The sequence below is a fragment of the Kogia breviceps genome, chromosome 7 (assembly GCF_026419965.1).
Source record: "Kogia breviceps isolate mKogBre1 chromosome 7, mKogBre1 haplotype 1, whole genome shotgun sequence".
Lineage (NCBI taxonomy): Eukaryota > Metazoa > Chordata > Mammalia > Artiodactyla > Physeteridae > Kogia > Kogia breviceps.
This window is the reverse complement of record NC_081316.1, coordinates 107,629,355-107,652,451: the sequence shown is the minus strand read 5'-3', so window position 1 is coordinate 107,652,451 and position 23,097 is coordinate 107,629,355. Positions and strand designations below refer to the sequence as shown.

The window sequence follows — 23,097 nt, the reverse complement described above, 5'->3', positions numbered from 1 at the left end:
ACTCTCTGCTCTCCAGCCCCCACGTTTCTTTCAGTTTCTCCACCACACCTAGCCGCCTTTCCTCCCCTGCCTTGTACTTGCTGTTTCCTCTGCCTGGAATAATCTTCCCTTTCTCCCCTTCCCACATATGTTTGATTCCTACTCATTCTTCTGGTCTCAACGAAGATACTTCTTTTTCCTGGAAGTCTTCCTGGACATCCCTTTCCTGCATTTCCCCATTACAGCTCTATCACGCGGTATTGTATTTGCCTGTTTACGTGTCTGCATTCTGCACTAGACTCAGTTCAGTGAGAGGGCAGGGATTGCGTGTATTTTTCACGTTTATAACCCCACTGTTTAGCCTAGTGGCTGAAACTCAGTAAGGGTCCAAGACATATTTGTTTAAAAATTATGTACCTTAGTAAAGTTCATTGGTATTGATATTTACTGTGTTATATTTTCTAACCTAAATATAAACCTATATAATTTATATAATCAGAAAACGTTTACCTTACATGTTCAATATAAATAAAATGAACTTAAAGATGCCATTAAAAATAGTGAAGCCAGGGACTTCCCTGGTGGCGCAGTGGATAAGACTCTGAGCTCCCAATTCCGGGGGGCGGGGTTCCATCCCTGGTCAGGGTACTAGATCCCACATGCAGGCAGCAACTAAGGAGCCCTGGAGCTGCAACTAATGAGCCTGCCTGTCACGACCCTGCGCAACCACATAAATACTTTTTAAAAATAGCAAAGCCAGAGTAAAATCAGAATTTCGTGTATGAAGTTTGTTACTAACAACAAACAGTGAATTAAACTTTGTCCCTATTTTAAAATATAATTCAAGAGTAACAAAAATGTTTTATCAACTTTATCCATTCAAAAGCACATAGGTATATTAATACTTCATAAAATGCCAACCATATTTTAATTCAGACTTACACCACTAAAGATGGCTCTTAGCTTTAATTTAGCAATTTCATGAAGAAAAATCCATTCACTGAGCTGTGTAGACTCAAACAATATTTACAGAGCAAAAATTTCAGGTATCTCTGGAATCCACACGTTTCCAAAATTTGAAATGGTGTATTGCTGTCTAACGTAGGTCACTTCCATCTCAGTCTGCTTTTCTTGAAAACAAGACACAATTTTGGCTGGATAATTCAAGACACATCCTGAGATTTGTTCTTTAAAAGATGCCAGAAAATCTTAAAGCGTAATTCATACTCTTCAAAAACTGTGGATCTATTCTGAAAGTATAAGGTGAATTAGGTTATGTTTTGCGTTCATTTTTTTAAATCCTTATTTTTGAAATGTGATCAGGCTCTTTGTCACTACTAAGTTTGTGATTGCATTGAGTTCTGGGCAGGTCACCCTAGAAACTGAGTACATCTTCCAGTCACCATCAGCTCAATCCACAGGTCTAGTAGGAATCTGAATACCTGCCCTCCCATAAACAATAGTTTCTTGTGAAGTCTCGAGTTCAGTGTGTTTGGCTGTCTTGTCATATTGGTAAACAAACTGCTCCTCTGTGAACTATTAAGAGTTGTATTTCTTAGATCAGGGGAAGTAGCTTGATAAATCTTTGAGTTGTGAGGACCTAGAATTTAGCATACCAATATATGCAAATTAACCAAACATCCATATTCTGCCACCCTTTCTAAATATTCCATTATTCTGTGACTAGCGCCGACAGGAGCATGGGGAAAATGAACAACTCCAAGCTGCCTAGCCAAAGGCAGGTGCCCTGAAGCCCCTGTGATATAGGTTAGTCAGAATGGCAAGGCTGGAAGTGAGTGTGACCTGGATGATTATCTAGGCCACCCTTCATTTTAGAGATGAGGAAGTTAAGGTTCAGAAAGCAGAAGTGGACTTCTCAAGCTCACTTGCTGTGTCTGTGGTACACCCAGGTTTTCTGTTCCTGGTCGAGTGCTCCCTCTGACATCCTGCAGCAGCTTATCTGTTTCAAGTCCTGTGTAAGATCCCAGAGAACAGCAACCAGCGTCTTAGAGTTTGCTAGTATCCATAACTTCCTGAAATTTGCCCACATTTAGGAGTGAAAGACTTTTTATTATGATGAAACCCTTATAAGACTTCCCCCTCCCAATCCATCTCTTCTGAGGCAACAGCTCACACTTATTCAGCACCGACTGTACGCCAGGCAAGTTCTAACCCACAACCAAATGATAGTTACTTTTATCACAGTCCCCACTTTACAGATGAGAAAAGTGAGGTGCTCTAAGTTTACATCTCTTGCCCAAGGTCACAAAGATAATTAGTGGAGCTGGGACTCAAGTGCAGGCAGTCTGGATCCAGAGGCTGTGCTCTGGACTCTCCTATATTCTAGAAGGAGCAGCCTGTTCAAGGAAGGAAAATGAAGATGCCCGTACTAGCTGATGGACTTTTCTTTTCTGGTTGACACTTTTGCTACAACTTCACCCTTCAAAGACGCTTGTTCTCCCATCCTGTCTCTACATGTCCCTTCCTCCCTGCAGGAACTTTGTAGACCCAATATATGTGTCACCGACCCCATCTCACTATCTGGGCCCTGTCTCTGATCCTCTCACTGCATCAACACCACAGCCTTGCTGCCCATTCGCCTGTCAAAGGATGACCAGTTGTCCAGTTTATAAACTCCAATTTGACTTTAATAAATTAAATTCCAGGCCATCACACAGCAATGGACATCATCATCTCCCACTATACAGAGGTACAGCTCTGATCTTGCTCCCTCATCACACACTCTGTAAACAAAGCCCCTAAAGCCATGTCTCAGGGAAAGGCTTCCCATCAGGCTCCTGGCTCCCTCCTTCCAACAGAGCCACTGCTCACAGAGAAGGTATCAAGTACAAAAAAACGGTAACAAAGGGGGAGGGAGGGCTGAGGAGCAGAAGGGGACGCAGGGAGGTGGGGAGTACCTGCCCCCCATCCCGGGCACCGGCCCGGCTTTCTGTGAGCTGTCCATGTCCTCAGAGGCAGACATTGGTGCTGGTCGGAGTGGGGACCTGAGGGAGGTGAGGGAGCCCCATCCGAAAGGGAATTGCCTACCCTCCTGGGATAGGAAAGAAGGGTCACCTGGGAGAGATGCCCTCTATTACCTGTTCACCGAGGGTCCGGGACCACACATATAAATAGAAAAGGGAATAAATAAGGGAGGCGGGATCAGCTGAGGAGCCGAGCAGCCTGGGGCTCCTCAGAGGGGCCAGTGCCAACGGCAGGCCAGCGGGTCTGAGGACGCCCACACGCGCCAGGACACAGCCTCCCCTTGCTCCCAGCCACCCGCGCCCTCTTCTGCGTCCTCAGCAACGGGTGTCCGCCTCTCACACGCTTCCCGCTGCAAGTCCCCTTCCGACTAGCCCCACAGCCCGGGGTGGGCGGGGCTTCCTGGAACCCAGAGGGCTGCCCTGGCCCAGGCTACCGGGGATCCAGGAGGGGGGAATGGAAGGGAATGTGGGGAAGGGGCTGAGAGGACGCCTGCCCTCTCCTAGCTCAGGAGGTGTGCAGGGCCCTCAGAGCTGGGGGCTGGGGTTGCCATTGGCCTTGGGTTTGGATTTGAAGGAAAAGCGCTTGATAAGACGGCGAGAAAAGCTGCCAGCCTTCTTTCGGACGCTGGGTGTGGCCGTCGTGTTGGAGAGGTCATCGTGTGATTGGCTCAGACCGGCTTCCTTCTGACGAGGCCTCCGGCGGAAGATGAGCTTAGTGCCACTGCGCAGGAAGCTCACTGTGAGGGGAGAGGGGAGGCTGAGGCAGAGAGAGGGGCCCCACGGGCTGGGGTGAGAAGGGGAGCAGAGAAAGGGGTCCAAGCACGAAGGGGTCCAAGATGCGGGACAGAACAAACATGCCCTTTTATCCTTCCTGAGGAAAACATGGTGATGCTCGTGGGATTCCGTGCGTGCTCCTGACCACCGCCCCTGAGGGGGAATGTCACGGGGCTGGCTGCTCCAATGTGTGAGGACAGATTGACGATTGGGCCTCTTTACTAGGGAAAGACAAAGGCGGAGCAGAGGGTGTTCCTAAAAGGCACGAAGGGACAAAGTGGGTTGACGCTGACTTGTTGACCAAATTCCAGGACGTGAGCAGGAAGCAGTGTGTCTGGAAGGCTTCAAAGAGGTAAATTCAGGACGAATATAATGAGAAGAAGGGTGCTTACACGGCAGGCTTCGGACTTAGGACTCTCATTATCCCAAGAAGTGATGCAGGCTTAAATCATAAATAGTTAAATACACTCGTGAGTGATAGACTCACTGGCAGAGGGATGTGGACGTCTGGGGGCAAAAGCCCTTGAACCTGAGAAATTAGAAATACCACAGCTGTGCACAGACTGTGTCACTGCTAGAGGGGCACTCCTAGGGTTGCCTGCAGTAGGAATTCTTATACTCATAGGGGAGAGAGTAAAGAATGAAAAGAAAGGGTGGTGGTGGGCAAGAATAAGGGAAGGAGGATATGCGCTTAGATCCAGGAAGAAAGAAAAAGGGAGGTAAAAGGAAATATTTTTACATCTCTTCTTATCACCCAGGCCTGTTAGATCCAAGCCAAGACTCAAGACATCAAGTCCCCCCTCTCTAATCAAGCTTGGATGAAACAGGCGGGGAACTCTGGGATCCCTTAGAGGAGGAAGGAGGAGATTGGCCCGAGGCTCCTATGTCCCTTAGTGTCCAGTGGGACCCAGGTGATGATACTGGGTATAAAAGAAGAGGGGGGGGCTGCCAATATCTCCCCACCTTTGTGATCCTTGAGGCTGCGGGTTTCCAGCGCACCAGTAGACCCTGTTTCCGACTCAACATCATCCACAGAGGGCCTCTCAGAAATGTCCGAACGCGTTGTCTCATCTGCTTCCTGGACACTCGTGGGACTGGAGAGGGCATCTAGCGGTCCTGGGGACATGGCTGGTGGGTCTGAGGGAGGTGAAGAGGGACCTCCACTGGGTCCTGCATCATCCTGCATTGAGGCTTCCAGGGATGCCGCATAGCCCAGGGATAGTGCCAACTCGTCCTGAGCAATGGGCACCTGGCAGGAGGGACAAGTTTTAATGGGCAGGAGTGACCAATGAGGGCTCTCTCCCTAGCCCAGCTCCTCTCCCCAGAGCCTCGTTACCTTGGAAACACCGGAGATGATGAGTGTGCTACGCTTGGTGGGTGTCTTCTTGGCTGCCCGCCCGCTGGGCTCAGTCAGCTGGCGAATGGCTGTCTCTGCTACAGGGTCCAAGCCGTTGGAAAGGTGGCTCTCCCCTGCTGGATGATGGATACAGGGGATGGCTAGCCTGACTCCTCCCCAGCTCCTTCTTGGACCTGAACTCCTGTGCCCCACCCAAGATGGCTTTTGACTCTGGGGCCCAGGTGCCAACCACCACTCACACTTCCCGATTCCCTACTCACGGCTGCTGCTGTGGGAGCTACTGCTGGGGCCACCGCTCTCGCTCAGCACAGTTGTTGTCTTCTCGGTCACCTCCACCTTGGACGGGGAGCGGGAGGGGGAGTCTGGTGGGTGGGGGAGGGTCAGTGAGCTGGGAGGTGCTTTAGAGTGGCCCCCACCCCTACCGTCTTTACTGAGATGCAGACTTTGGTTGACTCAGAGGGTAGGGATGACTAAGGGATGATTAATCACAGGGGTGACTAAGAAGATGCCATGGGGACAAAAAGACACCACAGGAGCCAATGGGAGCGTGGGAAAGTGCCATGGGGCCCACCAAGGGCGTGGAGAGATGCCATGAAAATACTGAGTGTGCAGAGATGGCAAAGGGGTCCAGTGGAGGTAGGGGAATTCCATGGGATCCCTAGGGATGGGAGAAATGCCACGGAGGGCCCCTGGGAGTGGGAGAGTTGCCAGGGAGGCCACTGGGTTTGTTGGAGGGTCCCACAGGGTGCTGGAGGTTGAGGGGCGAGGGAGGGGCAATTGGGCAGCTGGGGTTGAGAAAAGGGAAGGAGAGAGACGTGTGACAGAGGGGAACTTGGGGAGGTGGAAGTGTGAGAATACCGTAGGAGGGGCTGGTAGATCCAGGATTGAAGAGGGAGAGGACTAGTTAGGGAAATGGAGGGATGCAAGGGAAAGTTTGAGAGAGTCGAAGACAATGAGGAAGATGTGGTCGGAAAACAGGGAGAGTCGGAATTAGGGCTTTCCTTGCCCTTTCCCTGTCCAGCCACGGATCTGCAGTCTGGGGCCCCTGGCTAGAGCTGGGCTCCCAGGCTCCTCCTCTTTACCTAATTTGCCATCTACCCGGGGCCGGGACTGGACGGTGGTGACTGTGGTGACAATGGTGCCATCGGGCATGATGGTCCGGTCAAGCTCAATCTTCTTGGTAGGTGTGATGCTGGGGCGTGGAGTGGAGGGGGTGGGAGTGCCCAGGTTCCGGGGGGAGCCCTCCTCATACTGAAGCTGCCAAGGGGTGGAAGAGGAAAGAGGCAGGGCCTCAGAGACTGGTCTTCCCCCGTGTCCTCCCACCTCCCCCCAGGGGTCAGCTTCTCACCTCTACTGCCATGGTGGCTGCCTGCCCCAGGGCTTTCCCTGGCCCAGGGGTGAGCGGGCACACCTGTCTTCGGGACAGTGGTCTGGAAGGGGAGGCCACAGACACTGTGGCCTGGCCCAAGAATTCAGCTGGGGAAAGGGGTGGCACCGTGAGCCAGGGCTGTGACCAGGCCCCACTCGGCACCCACCCAGACGTGCTCCCTCCTGCCCTGTCCTCACCGTCTCCACAGCTGCTACGCCTCAGCACTTTGAGGACCAGCTCCCGGCTCTGGGGCCCCAGATCCCTGCGGCCAAGAAGAGGTGGGGCAGGGAAGGGGAAGATTAGCAAAGTGAATCCACCCTTGAGTTGATCACAGGCCAGAGGCAGAGAGAGATGGAGGTAAATAAGATAGAACAAGTGCTGCATTCATCCTCCAAATATGGTCTCTTCCCAAGAGAATGGGACAGGGCTGAGCAGGGACCATACCACTCAGCTGGGCATTCAAATCCTCCATGCTCCTGCCCCATCCTGCCTTTGCAGTCTCCCTCTATGGCAAATCACTCTCGTTTTCCTTTACTCAAGCTGTTCCCTCTGCCGTGAACACTTTTCTCTAACACTCCATTAAAATCCTAGTCTTGCTCGAAGGTGTGATTTAAATGCCGCCTCCTCCATGAAGCCTACCCTGATCCTTAGCCTATGGAAATTAAGCTCCCCCATCTAAGCACTTCCACTGCACTTTGTGTAAACCTGGACTGGAGCACTTATACCATCTTCTTTACGTACACCTGTCTCTGCTTCTAGCCTGTGATCAACTCAGGGCGGGGGTGTATCTTGGTTATATCTGGACTACGCCAGGGCCTGGCAGACAGTAGAGGCTCACACCAAGGTTTACTGAAAACAGAGCTGATTCATGCCAGGGCTCTGCTGGAAGGCTCTGATCCCCAGTCCAGCCGCGGGAGCAAGGGTAGGGGCTGGGGAGTCACTCCTTACAGTGTCAGGTCCTCGCTCCACTCCACCTCAGGCCCAGCCCTCATGGGCTTGGTCCACTTCTGTTGCATGGGGTCATCGAGCTCAGCTACACAGCACACTTCCCCAGTGCCTGTGGGGAACCGGAAATTTGAAAACGCTCAGTTCCAAGCTGAGAGGCCACTGAGGAGCAGAGAGGCCATGCCCCTGGCAGGGGCGCCAGGAGCACCTGCAACCATAGCCTCGGCAGTCCCCCAGAAGCTTCTGGCTCTCACCTTCCAGCTCACGTCCCAGGTGAGACGCTCGAAGCTGCCTTAGGAATAACCGGGTAGGTCTGGGGATGGCTGGCTGGGCTTGGGGCACCAGAGGTGGCTTCTCACTGGGTACCTAAGAGCAGAAGAAGGTAGAAAGAGCAAGAACCCCGACACAGTACCCTGGGGTCAGCATGCACGCAAACTATTTGTTGTGAGCGCCTACTCACCAGGCCCCCAGGGGCAGAGCAAGCCCTCAGGTTGACCATCATAGCCGGCTGGGTGCTGACTACGGAATCCTCGATCAGCTCCTCGATAGTGGAGAGCTCTACTTGCTCCTCTCCTCTCTGCAGGGAGGAGAACAAGGAGGTGGGGCCCCCAGCTCCGCCTCCTTCTCCCTGTTCTGTGGCTTCTCTCCCAGCCCTGCCCCCTTACCTCCCTGTTCTGCAGCTTGGGAAGCACTGTCAGCCTGAGATCTGGGCGATCAGTGAAGGCCCAGGATACAAGAAGGCCCTCGCCAGGGATTTCCTCCAGGTTGACTTCCAACTGGGGACAAGGGACAAAGGGACTGGGTTGACTTGCCCCACTCCTCCAACTACTCCCAACCCCCACCCCAGGACCCTCCCTTCCCAAATTCTGTCTTAGAGAGGAACCAAACTGAAAAGGCTGAGGCAACTGAACTGCCCGCCCCCTGCCCAACTCAGTTTCCCACATCCTCCTCCACCTGTGTTGGTGGCAGTGTCAGAGTGACGTGGTAGGTCTCCATGGAGACGGCAGCGGGGGACTGCTGGGTCACAGAGACTGGAAACATCACCTCCTCAGCAGAGAGCTGGCAATGCAGCACCTGAGACAGGCGAGGCAGGGAGGCAAGGAGGGTCACGCACGGAGGAAGGGTGCTCAACTTGGCCCTGCCCTGTCCTGCCCGACAATGGGTCAGCAGACCCCTCTCCACTTCGGTTTTCCTTGGGAATCACCTTTTGGGGGTCATAAGCCCATAAAAGAATGATAAAAGCCAAAGACTCCTCTCTCCAGAAAAATGCAAATATGCACACATGTACTACATTTTGCATGTAACTTTAGTGGGATTTTCAGACCTCCTGAAGCCAATCCTGGGATCCCTAAGGCATTCAAAGACTTCAGGTTAAGAACGCTCAGACTAAAGGGAACTCAGGATCAGCCCCCACTCCAGCCCTAAAGAAGGCAGTGCCCATCAGACCCTTACCATGGTGCGCTCTGATTGGTCTGTGCAGGTCACATGACTGATGCTGGCTTTGGGTGGGAGTTGGGGCACCTCCTCAAAGGCGATTTGGATGGAGCTCTGAGGGAGTAATGTGGGCATAGGATCAGGTCTCTGGAGCTGCCCCCCACAGGGCTGGCCTACTCAGTTGCTGGCTAGGCCCTGGCACTGCGGAGGCCTCAGCTGCAGGCTGGCTTCTGTCCCCTCCTTGGCTCAGGGCTTTAGGACAGGAAGTGTTCCCCTTGAACCCCGCCTCTCCGGGGCCTGCAGCTGCTAGGGAGAGCTGGGAAGCTAGACCACCTCAGAGACCGCATCACCTTGAGCTGAAGACCCTAGATTTCTCCTGGAATGCCGGGAGCCTCCCTCTTCTCCCCCACCTTCCCGTTCATCCCCACCCTACCCCCGAAGAAAGGTGTGCATAGAAAAAAAATAATAAAGGTGTTGGTGCCACCTGTATATCGTAGCTGGGCAGAGAGAGACACAGCTGAGCTAAGGATGAAAGCAGTAGAACCCCTTATTCAAGATAAGAGCTAAACCTTCTTCCAGATAAATAGGATGTAGAGGCATAAAAGTATGACTCTATCCATATTTTTGGAGATGAAGACTAGCTCAGCATGGCCTTGGGGAACGTTACCAGAGGAACTGGGAAGAAAAGCAAGCTTAGAGAGGTCAAGGGCCAGAGACTTGGCTAATTCCTCAAGGCAGACAGCAGGGTGGCTTTAGGGAGCAGAAAGCTGCTTAGCTTAGGTGTTGTAAGAGCTTCATAATTCTTCCACAGCAGTGGAAGCCAACTGCTGCAGCCCCATCCAGAGAGCAGGATGGGAAGAATTGAGGAGGGGGCAAACACTGAGCTGGCAGCTCCTCCTTGGGTCTTGGGATGGGAGGAAACATATCCACAGGGCTCATTTGCCTGGCAAACCAGGGAAAGCCAACTTCTCTGCTACTGTAGCGGTCTTGTTCAAAAGCCAGGCCAAGGGAGATGGAAGCTGGGAACGCCAGTCTCCCCACCCCCTGCAAGGGAGGCTAATGTCCAGCTGAGTCAGCTGTCCTGGGGAGTCAGTCCTGACCCAGGGACAAGGTACAGGGAGAGCTGGGTGGAGGGTTGAGTTCACGGCATAGACTGACAGATGCCATCTGGCTTTCAGGTCAGCTGGGCAGAGGAAGCAGAGCAATTTCTTGCGTGGCCACTTCTGTTTCCAGGCATCTGAGGAGCTAGTGGAGTAAAACCCTCAGACTAGTGGTGGCTGGAAATGGAGAACTCTCTGAGCCAGGGGCTAATAGACTGCGAGGGCCAAGATGAGTGTGGACCCCAAGAGAGGGAGGTCTCCACCTCCCACCCCACCTCAGTCTTATGACCACGCTTCCTGCCCCACTTCCTGGGAGGCCTGCTGCCCATGGTGCAATGGGAGGAAGTAGGCTGGGTTAGTCTGTGACTGACCCTCAAGGGGCAGCTCTAGGCTCATCTACTGGGCAGGGTATGGATTGTCAATCTCCTTTCCACCTGAATACCTTTCCCTCAACACAGACACTGCAGGGAGCATGGAGAAGGACGGGTTAGACTGCAGCAGTGAAATTACTGAGGGATGGGGCTGGGGGTGAATTCAGGCTCCCCGGAGACTGCCTGATCACACCAGGGATCTGGGGCATGAAGTGCTGACTGGGTGTGGTGGCATGAGGACCAGGCAAATTCCTTCCACAGGTGCACATGTCTCCCTTCAACACCCCCCCCCCCCGGCAGTGCCCCCCCCCCATCAACCCACACACACAACCAGCACCCAGGCTGGGCGGAAGTGCCCTGGGGCACAGGGATTAGCGTTGCTATGAGAACAGCAAGTTGTGCACTGGTCTGGAGCCAGAGAGTACCTAGACCGCAAGAATAGAGGATTTGGGACACAGCCGGATTTCTACAACCTCCAGCCTCACTTGCACCGTTTTCTCTGATCCCAGAGGAAAAGAGAGGCCATAGGGTTCTCCAGTTGCTCCCCACCCCCATACGTGCCTCCTGGCCTGAGCAGTCCCTCCTCTAGAAGAAAAGGCTGAGTGACGGGACCACCTAGGTCCTCCTGTCCAACTCACCCCATCCCTGCAGGCCTGCTCGTTCAACGCTCGCACCCAAGCCCGCTGCCAGTTCTCCCGGAAAGACTTGAAGGCGAAGAGCGACGCCAGGAGGCCCCGGACGCCTGGCTCCTCAGGGGCGCCGGCCCGAGTCGCCCGCAGCCTCAGCAGCGAGCGCCACGCGCCCAGCTCCCGCAGGGAGCCGGCGGACTCGGCAGCTAAGGCGGGTCCCGGGCCCCGGCCCCCGCGGGCCCGCGCCAGCCACAAACCCCGGGCATACTGCAGCAGCCAGCCCAACACCGTAAGCAGCGAGGCGGCGAAGAGGACCAGCAGGGCCGCCCAGCCTACGTCCCGCTGCCCCCAGTCTGGATCCATGCTCCGCGCGGGCTCAGGTCCCGGTTCCGGCTCGGGCTCAGCCGCTGCCCCGGGGGAGCATGGCCCGGGCGGGCCTCGGGGCGGGGGCGGGCTCCCCCGGGGCTGGGCGCGCGGGATCGGGGGCTCTCCGGGGCTGGGTGCCCGGGACTAGTGGGTGCCACAGATCGAGGAGAGGAGGTTCCTGGGGGGGGGGTCGCGACGCCGGGGTCCCTCTCTCCGGAGTCCGGGGCCCTCCTCGGTTGGTCCGGCAGTCCAACCCGGGTTAGTCGCCGGCCAGCGCCCGACTCCTCCCACAGCGGGGGCCCCGCCGGACCCGGGCGGGGACTCGTCTGCGGAGACGCTGGGGCTCGCAGGCCGGCACCGGCTCCGGGAGGGCTGCGTGCGCAGAGCTGACACTGACAACACGGCCGGCCCCCCGCCCCCATCCGGCCTTAAAGGAGCCGCACCCGCGGCGGGCGGGGCTTAGTGAGCCCGGCGTTCCAGCGCTAGAAGAGGGTGGGAGGAGGAGCGGAGAGCGGAGGAGGTTCTAGGGTTGGAAATAGGCGGGATCTATAACTACCCCGCCCCATCCTGGAATCGGGGGTACTCCTGCTCCCCGGAGCTCAAGGCGAGAGTAAGCAAGAGTAATTTCACTCACCTGAGATGACGCCTCTGCTTTCCCCTACGTTCCTTAGCTTTCCATAGTTTGGACGCCTGTGGGGTTAAAAAGGAGGTGACCCCTGTGGATAGCATCAACCCCTCATCCCAACACTCCCAGGCTCAGCAGCTTCTTGGTTCCTATGTCCTGGCGGAAGCTAGGCCCTGGGTGTGTAGCTGCAGAGCATCCCTCCTAGATAGAAGTGCCTGGCAGAGGTCCAGCTGATACCGACCCGAGAGGAACCAGAACCTGAACCTGGTAGAGGTTGAGAATAGAACATGGAACATTGAACCCCCTCCTCCACCCCCATCCTCTTCCCTCTGGAGCTAGGACCAAGGGACACTCTATTAACCTCCTTGCTCGTGTGGGTTTATTCTGGAGATATTTCCAAAGCCTGGAGCTGCTTCTGTTTTTAAAAATAATTTATTTCCATAGTAACAGCTCCTGCCTATGGAGCACGTGTAGAGGGGGTGGCAATGAGGAGGGAGCTGGCAATGCAGCACTGGACTCTCAGTAGATTCAGCCACAAGACCCTGCCATCCAAATATGTGATATCCCAGCAAGCACCCAAAAAATTATGTTATAGGTACACTCTGGCCTCAGGATCCATCCCTTTTCCTAGATTTAAGGGAATGGATTCCGTCCCTATAGGATAGAGGCTTGTCACTGCTTTCTGGAGGCAGGGGAAGGAAAATCCTACAAAAGGATTCAAAGGAATCCCCATTCCCCAAGAGGCCCTTTTTCTCCACATACATATGGCAGGCCTTCCTTAGAGAGGTAAACAGAGAGGCGTTAAGTATCTCTCTCCCAAATCCAATCATTAGTATGAGCAGTGAGCAGATGGGAGTAAACAATGTCTTCTAAAGTGCGGGGTTGCAGAGCTAAGCAGAACCTGGCAGGTCAGCGACAGGGTGCCTGAGCCACAGGAGGTGGTAGGAAAGCCTGGGGCGTCCCCAGATTTTATTCTAAGGAATGGGGTAGGGTGATGGGGTAACCTTGCTGTGACCCTGCCCATGCATTATCACTGGACCTCCAAAACCATAGAAGATTCCTAGAGTGTGGATTTTTAATCTTGAGGGGAGAAGAAATGAAGGGAGGAGAGAACTCAGGGACACAGAAGGAAGCTGTCAGTGGGCAGAGCAGCTAGGGCTAGGGGAGCAGGTTATGTGGGAAAGTTGTCCAGGTACAGTTTCACTATGAAGACCCTCTTCCCCCAAGAACCCTTTTCAGGGTTCTTCAGAGTTCATCTCAGGTCTCTGAGTTGTTGGGTTTACTTCAACTCCTCCACTGAGCACTTGGTCCTGTGCTGCCAGATACTGCTTCACAATTCAGTCTTATATTAGTCTCTCTACTTAGTCCTCCCAATCTTCCATCCACTTGTTACTAGACCTCTTGTACTTATTTCATTCTGCCTTATAGCCTAGCTGGTTGTTTATATGTCTGTTTTTCCCACTCACCAGAAAGCTGCTTAAGAGTGGAGACCCTGTCTTACTCATCTCTCTTCCCTCATATTGACTCAAGGTGCTTTAATATGATGAAGTAGACTCCTTGGAGAAAACAATTGCATTTATATCAGTTTGTGTCCCCACAGTACTTAAAAGTTTCCCATGCACATAGTAGGGGTTAGCAAATTCTTTGTAATTTTAAGAAGTCTAACAGAAAAGATTCCAATATACATGTAAACACTGAGAATTTCTAAATTGTTTACATCTTTTGAAAACCCATTCATGTCATCCAAGTGGACTAGGAGATCTTGGGGCTTGCTATCAGCTAACAACTTTTGATAAACTGACAGGAGAGAGGTGGGAGGAAACGGTAAAAGAGTAACTCAGCTGCTTGTAAAGAGCCACACATGTGGTCCTGCAAGTGTCATAGATCCAGACTCTCCAAAGCTGTCTCATATGGACTTTTTCAGCACTGTGAAACATTTCTGGGACAGTCTTTGTCAGGCAATCAGCCTTAATAGTGCATTAGCTTTGCTTACCAGGAGGCACTCAGAGCTCCCCAGTAGGCGATGCGCATCTCAGACCTTGTCTACTCAGCCCAAGAAACCAGCTGAAACTCACCTGATCCATGGGTCCTAGGACCAGCTTCAGCATTTAGGCAAATGCTTTGAACTTGTACCAGGACAGACACAAAATATCAAGTGTGGCCAGGTCATGTGTGTGTTTGTTTCTCCTGGTGAGTCTGATAGTCAACTGGGCATTAACCATCATGGGAACAAAAATATTCAGATTATATGACAAATATCCAAGTAACCATGCTATGATGGTAACATGTATGCATGGATGATGAATTCCCAGTGTCTTGTTTTTGAACAAGTATCCTCTAACCTCTTCCAGGGGTGTGTGGGGAGGGGGGGGCTAACAATCTCTGGAGAAGAAAGAGATAAAGGTGCCCAATGCCAGGCTGGGAAGGAAGAGTTATTAGGATTGGCCTCCTAATAAAACAGGAAATAGTTACAGACTGTCCCTCAGACCTCCAGGGAGTCCCAGCCTGCTCCTGATCAACAAGATAACTGAATGCTGCCTCCTCTGGGGCTTTGACAAGCCCCTTCTTTCCACCTGCTCCTGGCATCTCCCTTTCCCTGTTTGGAAGGCCCTTCCACTCTTGCCACCTACTGAAATCCTTAGAAACACTACTCTTCCTCAAGGTCTTCTCACTTCCCCTGGTCACAACTAATTGCTCTCTCCACGTGCTCCTATTGCCCTCTGTACCTCTTTCAGATCCAGACTCATTATGTGTGATGATGCCTTGTATACAGATATCTATGTGTCCTTAGCCCCATAGGAACACACTGTGGAACAGAAAACACTTTGCCTCTAGGGAATTTCCAGTCTAAGAGGCACAGATGCACACTCATGCACCCGTGTGCAGGTACACACACAAACACACACACACACACACACACACACACACACAATACCAGTGGGATAATAAGTACTGAAAATTTGGAGGAATACTACTATCAAATAACTACTGGGATTACTTTATATACATGGTTTGAGTTGTTAATTAGAGCCACCTTTGAGTAGAAAGGACATTTCACATCTGGTTTTGAGAGACAGGAGGGCCTATCTTTGGCCTAAAAGGAGTCAACCTGACCCTGACTCCTTATTCAAGAGTGAACAAAATGTCAGCATGCTTCAGTCGTCTCCTGCACTTCCTGGTGAGGAATTCTTCTCTGAGGACTATAAATCATTTGCCACCTAAGAGCTTGTGTGCCTGTGAAAGAGAATGAGATGCTGGTGAACTGTTATTTGCAAGGAAACAGGTGCCAAGCAAGAGGCACCTAACCTGGAGAAGAACCTGCCTGGGAATTCCTCAGACTTACTGGAAGCCAGTCACTTGTGGGTCTGGTTCTCCTACTTAGCTCTTTCCAAAGCCTCACCCTCACCTCCTCCGACTGGGAGCCCGGCACAGTGCAATGATCCAGGACCAAGGAAAGTCAAGAACGGGGTTAAATCCAAGACCTGAGGACATGAGGGTACTCCCAAGCCCCTTCAGTGCTAAGTACCCCTCAGTGTTGCCCGGCAACTAACTGCTACTGCGGGGGCAGAAGGCGGGGGTGGGGGGTGGGGATGGTGAAGGAAAAGTACCTGGATCAAGGACACGGAAAAACATGAAGTGGGAGGGGCTTTTCAAGTGTCCGCGCTTTAAATTTTACATCATCTTCCAAATTGTAGCTGTGTCTCGGGGAACTGAGTTGTGTTTACCTTGGCTTCCTTCCCAACGCTGACTATGTTGGCAACAGGTTTTCTACACTGAGCAGGTGCTGCTCCACATCCTCATCCCGCCTGCCCTCCCCCGTGCTTCCAGTAGCCATCTTCCAGTCTCCAGAGGCGTCCCAGAGTAAACGCGGGGCACTAGCCCTTTAAACGCGACCAGCGAAGGCCGACGAGCTAAACCCGACGTGGAACGAAGAGTAAGCGGCGTCAGACACGTGGTACAAGGAGGCGCTCATCTTGGAACCGGGCAAGTGTTTCCGCTTTGGGCTGTACATCTTTAATACGATATTAGGAAAGTATCCGCCTTTGTTTGTCCTTCTTTAATTGCTTTTCCAATCCCCTCCTGATGATTCAACTCTCGAATAAAGGGTGTAGTTTAAAATCACACTCCTGTCCCTACTCTTATGCCCATATTAAAAATGGCCGCCGCCTTCCACAACGACAGTTGTTCTGCGAACTAGATCCGGGTGGAAACAGTAGGTAGGCAGATGCAGTGGGGCAGAGCCAAGGTTGCTTTATAGAGGCTCGAGGGAGTCCTGAGGGCGGCTCAGGTCAGAGTTGTTGGGTTTCGTTCAGGGTGGCGTGGGAGGGTCCAGCCTGTGGGGAGCGGCCACTCCTTACTGCTGGGGCCACAGGGCTTCTGTCCAGCTTGCCCGTTAGCTAAGGAGGGTGCCGAGCGGGCCCCCTGGCCGGTCACCATGTGGGCCTTCCCGGAGTTGCCGATGCCGCTGTTGGTGAATTTGATCGGCTCGCTGCTGGGACTTGTAGCCACACTCACCCTCATCCCTGCCTTCCGTGGCCACTTCATCGCCGCACGGCTCTGCGGCCAGGACCTCAACAAATCCAGCCGGCAGCAAATGTGAGGGGCCGCACGCTGGTCCGGGGCAGTGGGGAAGGGGTGGGCAGGCAGGGGCGGGGACTGGAGTGCTAACTCAACAGCCAGCCCGGGACTCTGGGAGGTGGAGGGCAGATCTGATTAGCATTGGGGAAGGGGTGGAGGCGGGAAGGTGGGACCCTTGGGTGTATCTGGGAGTCTAGTAGTGGTGCCCTTCCCAGCCCCCAAGTCAGGTTATGGTGATGCTTGCCCTAGTGAGTGACCACGCCCCCTTTCCTCTTCCCCCTCCACCCGACTTGCTGCTGGGCCACAGCCCAGAGTCCCAGGGAGTGATCAGCGGTGCTGTTTTCCTTATCATACTCTTCTGCTTCATCCCTTTTCCTTTCCTGAACTGCTTTGTGGAGGAGCAGTGTAAAGCCTTCCCCCACCATGAAGTAAGTGGGTTAGTGAGGGCTGCTGCCTGTGGCTGGGACTGGGAGCTACTGGAGAGAGTTGGAGTTATTTGGGTGTGGGGGGAGGGGCTGAGAACGAAAGAAAAGATGAGAATTCTTGAAAGGAACGGTGAAGTGGGAGTAGGCTGGAGCCATGACCTGCCCGAGCCTTCCCCAGTTTGTGGCCCTGATAGGTGCACTTCTTGCCATCTGCTGCATGATTTTCCTGGGCTTCGCGGATGATGTACTGAATCTGCGCTGGCGCCATAAGCTGCTGCTGCCCACAGCTGCCTCACTACCTCTCCTCATGGTCTATTTCACCAACTTTGGCAACACGACCATTGTGGTACCCAAGCCCTTACGCCCACTTCTTGGCCTGCATCTGGACTTGGGTGAGTAGCACTGCCACTTCTGCCCCCGTGGCCCCTACTTCAGGGCACCCTTGCCCTGTGAGATACCCAGCAGAGCATCCTTCTTGGTGCTCCACATTCTCCTCCCTGTTTTGTCCCTGTGTTTTCTTAGATCCTTTTGTTGGTCTTCCATCCCATCCTCTATCCTCACCACTTTTCTCAGAAGAATATCCTTAAATTCTCATTCTACAGGTGGCATTACTTCTCTTACTGTTTTCTCCCCCCAGGGATCCTGTACTATGTCTACATGGGGCTGCTGGCAGTGTTCTGTACTAATGCCATCAATATCCTAGCAGGAATTAATGGCCTAGAGGCTGGCCAGTCGCTAGTCATTTCTGCTTCCATCATCGTCTTCAACCTGGTGGAGCTGGAAGGTAGGTGGGATTGGACTAGGGAGAGAAGAGAAGTCTGAGTGTTAAGGAAGTTGCCTGATATCTGGCTTTGGGGAATTTGTTAAACGTGAGAAAGAAACTAAGATTTGTTAAATGTGAGAAAGAAAAATAGCAGCCGTGTCATTTAAAACGGCATTGGCAGTAATAGGTAGGCCATGGTCTTCTCCTGTTGAACATAAACAACTTCATAAAACCTCAAAATCAGACAGGGTCACTCTGTGACCGTGATACAGTAAGACCAAAACTAGACCCCTCTGTAACCATGTCTGAGCATACACAAAACCACAGGAACACGGTGCATCTCACAAAAATGACCAAGATCCCCTTCTAGCTAACATGAGTGGTTGCTGCTTCCTTCCGATAACAACTCAGTTCCTCTCACTTCTTGGATAAAAATTATTAAGATGCTCAATCATAGCATTATCTCTGCTGACAGCACCCAGTACAGGGCAAAACTCTGCCTCCTTGCATCCTCCCCAGAATTATTTAAAACAAATTATATAACAAGTTCTCCTAACACCTCCTTACTGAGGCATCCCATGGTTCCCCATGGGTTTTTTCTTTTTTTTTTTTGTGGTACGCGGGCCTCTCACTGCTGTGGACTCTCCCACCGTGGAGCACAGGCTCCGGATGCGCAGGCTCAGCGGCCATGGCTCACGGGCCCAGCCACTCCGTGGCATGTGGGATTCTCCTGGACCGGGGCACGAACCCGTGTCCCCTGCATCGGCAGGCGGACTCTCAACCACTGCGCCACCAGGGAAGCCCCCCAGCTTTGACTACAGGAGTGTTTCTGGTGGTTTTTGGCTGATGGACATCCATCCATAAGTACTTATTAAAGCTAAGCACTTTAAAAATGTGATCTCAGTTTAAACTCTGTAACAGCTCTGTGGCAGGTGTTTTCATCAGCCTTTTTTCACAGATAGGAAACTGAGGCTCAGAGAAGTTAAATGTGTCATGATCAAGGTCACACAGTTAGTAAGTAAAGCTGGTATTCAAACCTAGGTCTGAATGGTCTAAACCAAATGTAAGACAGTAACTAGTTTAGGAAGGGTTCATGAAAGAGGTGAAATATTGGAAACTGCGTGGGTGACATAAAAGGGGTAGTTGAGTTCTTAGGACCTAGAGAGGTGGACTATACAGCTTGGGACAGAACTCAGGGACAGACAAAAATAGGACCCAGGTGTGCAGGGGAAGTGGCTATCAACTTTTCCTTCTTTCTTTTTCTCCTGTTTCCCAAGGTGATTATCGGGATGATCATGTCTTTTCCCTCTACTTCATGATACCCTTTTTTTTCACCACCTTGGGATTGCTCTATCATAACTGGTAAGTAGGCCTGTGGATAGTGGGACGGCTATTTGAATTTGTGGCCAGTACGGTTCTCCTGATTGCGACCCATCTCCTGACGGAGAGGCTTAACCTGTGCATCTCTGTATTGAGTGTTTCCTGGGTCTTTTTGATAATATTCTTAAATCTTAAATATTCTCTACCCAATTGTAGCCGGGGACAGGTGCTGTGGAGCCCCCAGGAATAGATGGATTCAGGGCCTTGTTTCCTGGAGAGTTGCTGGGAGAGCTGGAATGTCCTCTGAGCCAGAACTAGGGTCAGGGCTAGCCCAGTGTGCAGGGTGTGTGATGTGAGAGAAAGGATTGCTAATGCCTCTTGCCACCTGCTCAGATCCTCTCCCCCACACAGGTACCCATCACGGGTGTTTGTGGGAGATACCTTCTGTTACTTTGCTGGCATGACCTTTGCCGTGGTGGGCATCTTGGGACACTTCAGCAAGACCATGCTGCTCTTCTTCATGCCCCAGGTGTTCAACTTCGTCTACTCACTGCCTCAGCTCCTGCATATCATCCCCTGCCCTCGCCACCGTATGCCCAGGTAGCCGCTTTGGGGCTTGAAAGGGACATCATAGCTTTTTCCCTTGGGATGCCTTAGACGTTTGCTATGCAAAGGGAATGGGCCCAAAGAAGGGCTAACTCTTGCCATGCAGTTAGCCCTTTATACATTACAGAGCACATTTAGTTCCACGATCTCATTTAATGTTCACAGCAGCTCTGATCACACAGAAGCAAGCAGCAGAGCCAGAAATAGATCTCAGGGTGTTTGACTGCACATTCAGTGCTCTTCCTGTTAATTAACCACAGGGAGGAGAGTTCTTTGTGTAGTGGCCCAGTCACATGAAGCTGTCTTCCCCTGCAGACTCAATACCAAGACAGGCAAACTGGAGATGAGCTATTCCAAGTTCAAGACCAAGAGCCTCTCTTTCTTGGGCACCTTTATTCTAAAGGTAACAGGGTAACAAGGAGGTAAGGCTCTAGGCTGCCATTCGGAATTCAGGGAATGGGGAACCTAGGCCTACATCACACCCAAGGGGCGTTTGGAAGCACTGAGCAGATCCCCATTCCTGAAGCGTAGGTATTAGCTGAAGTTCTCTCCACTTTTGACCCCCTCCAGGTAGCAGAAGGCCTCCGGCTAGTGACAGTGCGCCAGAGTGAGAATGAGGATGGTGCCTTCACGGAGTGTAACAACATGACCCTCATCAACTTGCTACTTAAAGTCTTTGGGCCTATGCATGAGAGAAACCTCACCCTGTTCCTGCTGCTGCTACAGGTGCAATGCTGTTCGTGATGTGGTTTACATCTCCTTGTCTCCCTTTCTCTGTGATTCTTACTGTAGTTCATTTCTCCTTACAGGTCGTGGGCAGTGCTGTCACCTTCTCCATTCGGTACCAGCTTGTCCGACTCTTCTATGATGTCTGAGTCCCCTGATCCACTGTCCTTTGCTTCACAGCCTCCAGATTTCCTAACTCAGGCCGACCTCTTCTAGACCAAGATTGCCTCCTGGCCCAGGCCTCTCCCACCCTTCATTCTCCTCCAGATTTTGTCCTCAGCATTTCCTTTCCCCTGTGATTATTGACATCCTGGGCCTTTCTTGCCCTCTAATGACTATTGATTGGACTTTGCCTATGGCTTTCTTCAACTTGCCACTCCCCCTCTCCGTCCCATCTTTGCAGCCTCCTGAGGTGGGATACTGTAGCTTTGATGCAATTACTCACAACTCTTGACACTCAAGAAATATTTGGGGCCTGGGGATAGAACCCTGGCTGGGGATAGGGACACAGGCTCGAAGGTGACTTGCCATTTGACTATAAATTAAGTATTCTGATGATTTAGCAGACTGGGGGGCCTGTGCTCCCAGTGGTGACAATAAACTGTCATCTTTTTCTTATTGTTCCTGTAGGTGTATTTCCTATATAGGGCATTTTAGGATAGACTGGGAGGGTTGGTGGAGGCATTTCCTCAGAGAGTATGCCTATCTCTCTGCCCTATCCTTTATCTTTCAGTACATCAGGCCCCTCCTAGCAAGAAGGGAACAGAAAGAACAGACCAGACAGAACATGTTGAATAAATAGGAAATCCTGCTGCTCAGGTGGCATAAAGGGTCATAAGATTGGCGTTATCTGTTCTCTGGTATGGGGTTGGACTTTCAGGGGGTCTCATTCCTTCCCTTTTTCACTCTCCGTTTGCCAGGCAGGAGAAGGGAGTGACCAGACCTGGGACGGGAGGAAGAGGTAGCCGTAGTGTTGACCCCTTTCCTTTAAAAATCCTAGACCCGCACAGACTTCCCTGAGGCTCTTGAGGTGACTTCAGACTCCACCCTCTTTGTCTTCCGGCTCTGGTCTGGGCTGTAGGGTTTAAATCTGGCGCGCTTCACTTGGATTGGCTACACCCGGGAGTGGTTGGCTGTCTGCTTGCTGCCGCTCCTCCTCGCCTTTTCCCCGGGCAAAAGGTTTTCAAATTCGACCAATCGGCGGGCGCGTTCTTTCAGCTGAGGCGCGTCATCGAAGGGTTAACCGCAGCCAACCGGAGGCGGGTATTGGAGAAAAGAGCCAATCAGGAGAACGCGGGGGTGCGCCCTGGGGGCTTATAAGGGCGGCCCTTGGGCGCGCGCGGCAGCAGTTGGACTGCGGCGGACGGCTCTTCCGTAGTCTTTTGGGCAGCCCTCCTCTCCGTTCCTCTACCTCGCGCAGCATGTCGGGCCGCGGCAAGACAGGCGGTAAGGCCCGCGCCAAGGCCAAGTCGCGCTCGTCGCGAGCGGGCCTCCAGTTCCCCGTGGGCCGCGTGCACCGACTGTTGCGGAAGGGACACTACGCCGAGCGGGTGGGCGCCGGCGCGCCGGTCTATCTGGCGGCGGTGCTCGAGTACCTCACAGCCGAGATCCTGGAGCTGGCGGGCAACGCGGCCCGCGACAACAAGAAGACGCGGATCATCCCCCGCCACCTGCAGCTGGCCATCCGCAACGACGAGGAGCTCAACAAGCTGCTGGGCGGCGTGACGATCGCCCAGGGAGGTGTCCTGCCCAACATCCAGGCCGTACTGCTGCCCAAGAAGACCAGCGCCGCCGTGGGGCCGAAGGCGCCCGCGGGCGGCAAGAAGGCCACCCAGGCCTCGCAGGAGTACTGAGGGCGCCCGCGCCGCCGCCGCCCGGCCCCTCCCCTCGCCACCACAAAGGCCCTTTTAAGGGCCACCACTGCGCTCACGGAAAGAGCTGGGCCACGTCGGGCTCCGGGCCGGGCGGCCGCGCACTCGTCCCCTCCGCGGCCCCGCCGCCGCCGCGCGGCCTGCCCCTCCCCCGCGCGGCTCGCTCCAGCCGTGGCTCGGCGGAGGGCGGCCGTTTGAACGCCGTTCGGTGCCAGGAGCGAGCTCGTGACTCGGCCGGCCTGGCCCCCGAATGCTGATGGGCTGCGGGGAGGCCGCGGCACCTTCTAGAAGGCTGGGCCGGCCGCGCTGACGCAGGGCCGGGGCGCATGGCGGGGAAGGTGAGTCGGTGCGGACGGCCGCCGGCGCCGGGTGCGTTCCCCACAAGCCCGGTGCTCCGGACGGGACTCGGTTGCCGGCGGCGGCGGCGGCGGCGGCGGAGGCGGCGGAGTCAGTCGGTCACTTCATTTGTCCCGGGACGCCCTTTGCTGCCGGATCCCGAGCCTTGCACGTCCGCGCTCCCTCCATCTCCACTCGCAGGCCTGTGCGCGTGCCGGAAGACATACTTCGCGGCGTGAGCATCTCCCGCGGTGTCGGGTCCCGGCGGCGTGGGGGCTGCGGGAGTCCTGACCCTGTACCCGCGCCCCTCCCGGCGGGTCCGCTCCGCAAGCCAAGCACCTAGATACCAGCACTAGTCCGTTAATCCCCATCTGGACTGAGTCGCCGTTGGCCTCGGAATTGGAATTTTGCAGCTAACCCATCCAAGACAGTACTTTAGGTATTGGGGAGTTTCAGATGGACTAATTTTGTTTATTAAAGGATTGTTTTCTTTTTTAAACAATGAGGTGTCTCTTCATTTTGCAGACGGGTTGCAGGAT

At 53.4% G+C, this 23,097-nt stretch overlaps 3 protein-coding genes across 10 annotated transcripts; 2 read left to right on the top strand and 1 right to left on the bottom strand.

Annotated features, from left to right (window-relative positions):
- Nucleotides 1–2,605: 2,605 nt before the first annotated feature.
- C2CD2L (C2CD2 like) lies at nt 2,606–11,672 on the bottom strand. 7 transcript variants are annotated; one of them, XM_059068917.2, is made up of 14 exons: nt 10,952–11,672; nt 8,861–8,956; nt 8,363–8,482; nt 8,074–8,184; nt 7,869–7,985; nt 7,663–7,774; nt 7,412–7,520; nt 6,661–6,725; nt 6,443–6,570; nt 6,177–6,351; nt 5,355–5,456; nt 5,074–5,207; nt 4,701–4,986; nt 2,606–3,700 (listed from the first exon to the last, which is right to left on the bottom strand). In XM_059068917.2, the coding sequence occupies exons 1-14, from the start codon at nt 11,303–11,305 to the stop codon at nt 3,489–3,491; spliced, it is 2,121 nt and encodes a 706-aa protein (XP_058924900.1). In that variant the 5' UTR covers nt 11,306–11,672; the 3' UTR covers nt 2,606–3,488. The 7 variants fall into 7 exon arrangements, with proteins under 7 accessions (XP_058924900.1, XP_058924899.1, XP_066895225.1 ...); XM_059068916.2 differs by having other exon boundaries at nt 5,074–5,210; nt 10,952–11,664; XM_067039124.1 differs by having other exon boundaries at nt 2,606–3,720; nt 5,074–5,210; nt 10,952–11,397.
- Nucleotides 11,673–15,892: 4,220 nt separating this feature from the next.
- On the top strand, nt 15,893–20,964 carry DPAGT1 (dolichyl-phosphate N-acetylglucosaminephosphotransferase 1). 2 transcript variants are annotated; one of them, XM_059068679.2, is made up of 9 exons: nt 15,893–16,529; nt 16,819–16,939; nt 17,115–17,328; nt 17,574–17,720; nt 18,977–19,061; nt 19,431–19,619; nt 19,941–20,028; nt 20,196–20,351; nt 20,435–20,964. In XM_059068679.2, exons 1-9 carry the CDS (start codon nt 16,369–16,371, stop codon nt 20,498–20,500), a joined length of 1,227 nt encoding a protein of 408 aa, XP_058924662.1. In that variant the 5' UTR covers nt 15,893–16,368; the 3' UTR covers nt 20,501–20,964. The 2 variants fall into 2 exon arrangements, with proteins under 2 accessions (XP_058924662.1, XP_066895220.1); XM_067039119.1 differs by lacking the exon at nt 16,819–16,939 and having other exon boundaries at nt 16,166–16,529.
- A 708-nt stretch (nt 20,965–21,672) lies between these two features.
- H2AX (H2A.X variant histone) lies at nt 21,673–23,060 on the top strand. The gene has a single exon (XM_059068683.2). It carries the CDS (start codon nt 21,773–21,775, stop codon nt 22,202–22,204), a length of 432 nt encoding a protein of 143 aa, XP_058924666.1. The 5' UTR covers nt 21,673–21,772; the 3' UTR covers nt 22,205–23,060.
- Nucleotides 23,061–23,097: the final 37 nt, after the last annotated feature.